This window comes from Maylandia zebra, linkage group LG10, assembly GCF_041146795.1.
Source record: "Maylandia zebra isolate NMK-2024a linkage group LG10, Mzebra_GT3a, whole genome shotgun sequence".
Lineage (NCBI taxonomy): Eukaryota > Metazoa > Chordata > Actinopteri > Cichliformes > Cichlidae > Maylandia > Maylandia zebra.
Window position 1 is genome coordinate 32803541 of NC_135176.1, and position 4473 is coordinate 32808013.

At 40.0% G+C, this 4473-nt stretch overlaps 1 protein-coding gene across 1 annotated transcript; it reads left to right on the forward strand.

Moving 5' to 3' along the window:
* The first annotated feature begins 829 nt into the window (after nt 1–829).
* Nucleotides 830–4232, forward strand: taf9 (TAF9 RNA polymerase II, TATA box binding protein (TBP)-associated factor). The gene is made up of 7 exons (XM_004556865.4): nt 830–964; nt 1602–1683; nt 1834–1970; nt 2156–2290; nt 2368–2449; nt 2542–2655; nt 2891–4232. Exons 1-7 carry the CDS (start codon nt 929–931, stop codon nt 3046–3048), a joined length of 744 nt encoding a protein of 247 aa, XP_004556922.1. The 5' UTR covers nt 830–928; the 3' UTR covers nt 3049–4232.
* Nucleotides 4233–4473: the final 241 nt, after the last annotated feature.

Consider the following 4473-nt stretch of genomic DNA (forward strand, 5'->3'; position numbering starts at 1 on the left):
ATTATTATTATTATTATTATTATTATTATTATTATTATTATTCGTGTTATTTGTCACTAAAATTAACCTGCAAATGAAAAAGAAGCAGAAGTTTGTGTTTGTGAGATTCAATAAAAAATAGTTTATAGTTTTCAGTTTAATTTAATTTCATTCAGCAGATTTTTCCTAAAAGAGTGTCATAGAAATATTCAACCATTTAAAAAGTTTTAAGTGTTAATTTTCTGATTAATTTTTTGTTTGTCAAGCAGCCAAAAATAAAAGAAAAATGCAGACTGATTGTTTCAGAGATTCTTCTTGTTTTAATTTCAGTGAATTACATTTTTAGATGTTTTCCACATGTTTGGTTTAGTTTGATAACTTTGGTTTGTAGCTTATTTTTCACGCAGGCTTTAGAGTTCAATATGTCTTCCTGTGGCGCCCCCTGCAGGTACTGTGTAGTTATAACCTCAAAGATACTCAAAAGTTTAAACCATGAATATTTAGAGGTAGAACTTTGTCATATTTAAAAGACATAAAGTAGAAAAAACATCAGTTTAAATCAATGATAAACTTATCTCGTGATGTAAGCAAAATGATTAAAACGGGAATAAGAGACAAATCAAAAACCTAGATTTGCTCAACTTTAATGACTTACTTTTATTGTACTTTGAAGTTTATTAAAACGTGTTATTATGTGTTTCGTATTACTTATCTTGTTTTGTTAATTAAATTTGTCTACATAATACGAGACATCAGGTGTTAGTTGTAAAAGAAATTAATAAAATCTTGATTTTTCTGATTTATAAATTTGAGGTTTATTTTGAAAGCTTTTAACTCGGAGCAGTTGCAGTTCCTGTGTTTTCTTTCATTTCCGGATTCGGTCAATGGCTCAGCTGTGAACGGAAACAGTAGAAGAAGAGGAAGCAAAGGCGCAGCGAGGGAAGTTAAAATGTCTGCTCCGAAAACAATCCCGAAAGATGCTCAGGTCAGAAACGAGCTTTTTCATTTATATTGTACAGTTTGAGTCGAGCTTTTTGCTTTGCTCGATAATCTTTAATGCATCCGCGTTGCTCGTTAGCTAGACTGGCCTGTCTTAGCTAGCGACACTGCAACTCAAAGCAATAGCGGCTAACATGCTAGCCTAGCTGCGAGCCTGTCGGTGTTTTGGTGCAAATTTGGTTCACATTGGGGAGTTTCTTCTCCCGTTTATTGTCTGATGGTGAACTTTGTTGCTGGATTTGTGTTGATTAATTGGTGACCCTTTGCAGTTGTGCAACATGATAACCTGCTTAGCTTAGCAACGTTGCCGTTCAAAACAATAGCAGCCGCACTCTAGCCTAGCCTTTAGTCGCGAGCTGTTGGTGCTTTGGTGAAGCCGTTTGTCACCCTATGGTGTGTTTGTAAATACCCTGGTTTGGTGCACCCTGCGAGACAAGGCCGGACGCTGTACCTCGCTCCAGCACCACGTTTCCGGGATAATTTATTTATCCAGCTTCTTTTATCCTGACAGTTTTCCAGAGAGTAAAAATGGGAGATGCAGTAAAAATCTGCGGGAAAAGTAAAATTGAGAGCATGTTTGAGTTTGTTGCACTGAGATTTTAAGTTATTCGTTTCCTCTGTAGGTGATGATCCAGATCCTGAAGGACATGGGAATCACAGAGTATGAGCCCAGAGTCATCAACCAGATGCTGGAGTTCACCTACAGTAAGTTATTTCTGTTTCAGAGCCAATGGGAACAATGCTCTGATATCCCGACTGAATATTTCTGACACTTTCGGACAAAGAAGGATTATTCTGAACTGCGAATCATGCAGGAGCTGTTCTGAACAACTCAGTTGTTGTTTGTGTCCACAGGATACGTGACCACCATCATCGAAGATGCCAAAACCTACGCCTCACACGCCAACAAGTCCAACGTGGACGCCGACGACATCAGACTGGCCATCCAGTGCCGCATGGATCAGTCGTTCACCTCACCTCCGCCACGAGATGTAAGTCTTCACAGATGGGCGTAACGTTCGCTTCTTGATTCGTTCGTCAGGGGTCTAGAATGTCAGTGAGGAAAATGGAGACTGCAGATTCTATTCTGATCATTAAGACCGTCACTCTACAGGAACCAGCTGACTGTAGCGACAGGGCTGATCTGATAGCTGCTTCACCCTCTCTGTGTTTCCAGTTCCTGTTGGAGGTTGCCAGGCAGAAGAACCAGACCCCCCTCCCTCTCATCAAGCCCTACACCGGCCCCCGGCTGCCCCCAGACCGCTACTGTCTGACCGCCCCCAACTACAGACTGAAGTCCATACAGAAGAAGGTGAGACACAACCTCTCGTGGTCATCCTCAGCTTTCACGTTGTCTTTGTTTGTGGTTACCAACAGTTTATTTTCCAGGTGTCGTCGTCTGCCAACAGGATATCGGTGCCTCGCCTCAGTGTCGGCGCCGTCACCAGCAGGCCGACCACGCCCACGCTCGGTGAGTTTCAGCTTTATCATTATGTGATTTATAAATCCAAGTATTAAAGTACGATTCTGGATGCTGAAAGCGTAGCGCCATTTCCTCCTCAGGGACGCCGTCTGTGCAGTCGGTCACCACTAAAGTCGGGACTCCAGTGTCTTTGACGGGTCAGAGGTTCACTGTGCAGATCCCGCCGCCCTCTCAGACGACCACCACCAAACCCAGTAAGAACAGAGCCGTTTTATTTTTTGCTTCATGCTTTGATGGAACAAGAGTCAGACGTATGAATACCTGTGAAAAACACTTTAATGTGGAAGAAACTGTTAAAAAGTTCTCCACCAACTCCTGAACACACGGACAAAAATCTGTCCAGAGAAACATTTTAATGGCCAAACAGAATCATGTTTAAATGAACAGTTTACTTATATAAAAACCTTGATGCTCGCTCTGTCCCCATAGCAACGCCATCCACACCCGCTGTCTCCAACGTCCTCATCAACCCATCTCTGATTGGCTCCAAGAACATCCTCATTACGACCAACATGGTGTCACAGAACTCCGGCGGAGAGTCGCTGAAGAGGAAGCATGAAGACGACGACGACTACGACGCTTTATGACGCTGAATGCGATGCCGCCATTGCCACTTTTGTACTGACCTATAAAAAATAATCTCAGTAGAGACTGTAGGAGGCTCCTGACAGTTTGTTTGAGAGGAACACGACGCCTGCTCACAGCGGGACTGAAGCTGGACGGTGGGTTCAAAGCTGCAGGGCGAAGGAAAAGTGAAGTGATTCTCAATAAAATGAATAAAAGATGTGATCACGTCTGTTTGTTGGAACCCAAAATTTACATTTAGAACAAGAAGAGTTTTTAACTTGTATATCTGAAGGTTTCACTTTTGAGTCCTGTAGTGAAAAATGTTCACTTCTGAAAAAAAAATCCCTAAAACATTTAAGTCAAACATTTGTGGGTTTTTTTTTTTATTTTTTTTTTTATGAAATTGATGAAAACCAATAATTCCACTAATATCCAACAGTGAGTCACTCCTCATAGATTCACATGTTAAAACTTTACAGCAGAAATAATTATGTTTACAGACGTATACACAAACTGTTTGATAATTTGATCCTGAACAACTGTACATCAAAGTGGTGATACTTTTTTTTTTTTTTTTTTTTTTTAAATATAATACATTTCTTTATATTGTGGTGTAAGTACTTTTTGGTCACGGCATCTGGATGTTTGACAGTATCAGATTAAGAAGGATGGAGGGATCCTTCACTGTGACACAGACACAGTTTTGTGGTTTAATGAGAAACTGCATGTTAAAATAGACTGCATACAATTATATAGTTCTGAAAATGGTTACTTTAGTCAGAAAACATGAGTACACATGTTTAAAAAGCCTTTAAAGGCTCGACCTGAACTATTTTACTCCCCCCTTGATTTATAAAAATGTAATAAAGAGACCACATTGGGGAGGTTTGTGTTTTCTTACTGGTGTGGAGTTCCACAGGGCTCTATCATGGGCCCTCTACTTTTTGTTCAAACATTGTAGTTGTGACTTTCGTTGTGTTGCTTTAGTTTTTATTGGGCCCTGGATGATATGTTTTAAGATGTATACGGGGGAAATGCAGTAATTCACTTTGCCATGGACTATTCTGCTTTAATGTATTCTGATGAAAAGTATGTTTTATCAGGGAAAAAAATGATCTTCACCCAGTTCAAGTCACCTTTAGCATAATTTAGCCTTGGAAGAGACACTGAACATTAAAATAATTGAGACTTCTCTCCTGTCAGACCTTATATGCTGGTTTATTTTTTTTTCTTTAAGAGCATGAACGTAAAGTGCAGATTTTCACATGGAAACTTTAGCGCTCGGCTGGATTTTGTTTTTCATGTCGGGGTATTTTAAATGCATTTATCTGACCAGTAATATTGCTGATGTGGTATCAGACTAGTTTGGATGTTACTGAGCACCAGGGATGGGAATAACGGCGTTACTTTTTTCAGTAACGAGTAACTAACTAATTACTATTTCT

Coding starts and splice junctions, on each gene's coding strand:
- taf9 (XM_004556865.4), top strand. CDS start 929: ATGTCTGCTCCGAAAACAATCCCGAAAGATGCTCAG. Junction 965..1,601: donor CAATCCCGAAAGATGCTCAG/GTCAGAAACGAG, acceptor TTTCCTCTGTAG/GTGATGATCCAGATCCTGAA. Junction 2,450..2,541: donor GCCGACCACGCCCACGCTCG/GTGAGTTTCAGC, acceptor TTTCCTCCTCAG/GGACGCCGTCTGTGCAGTCG.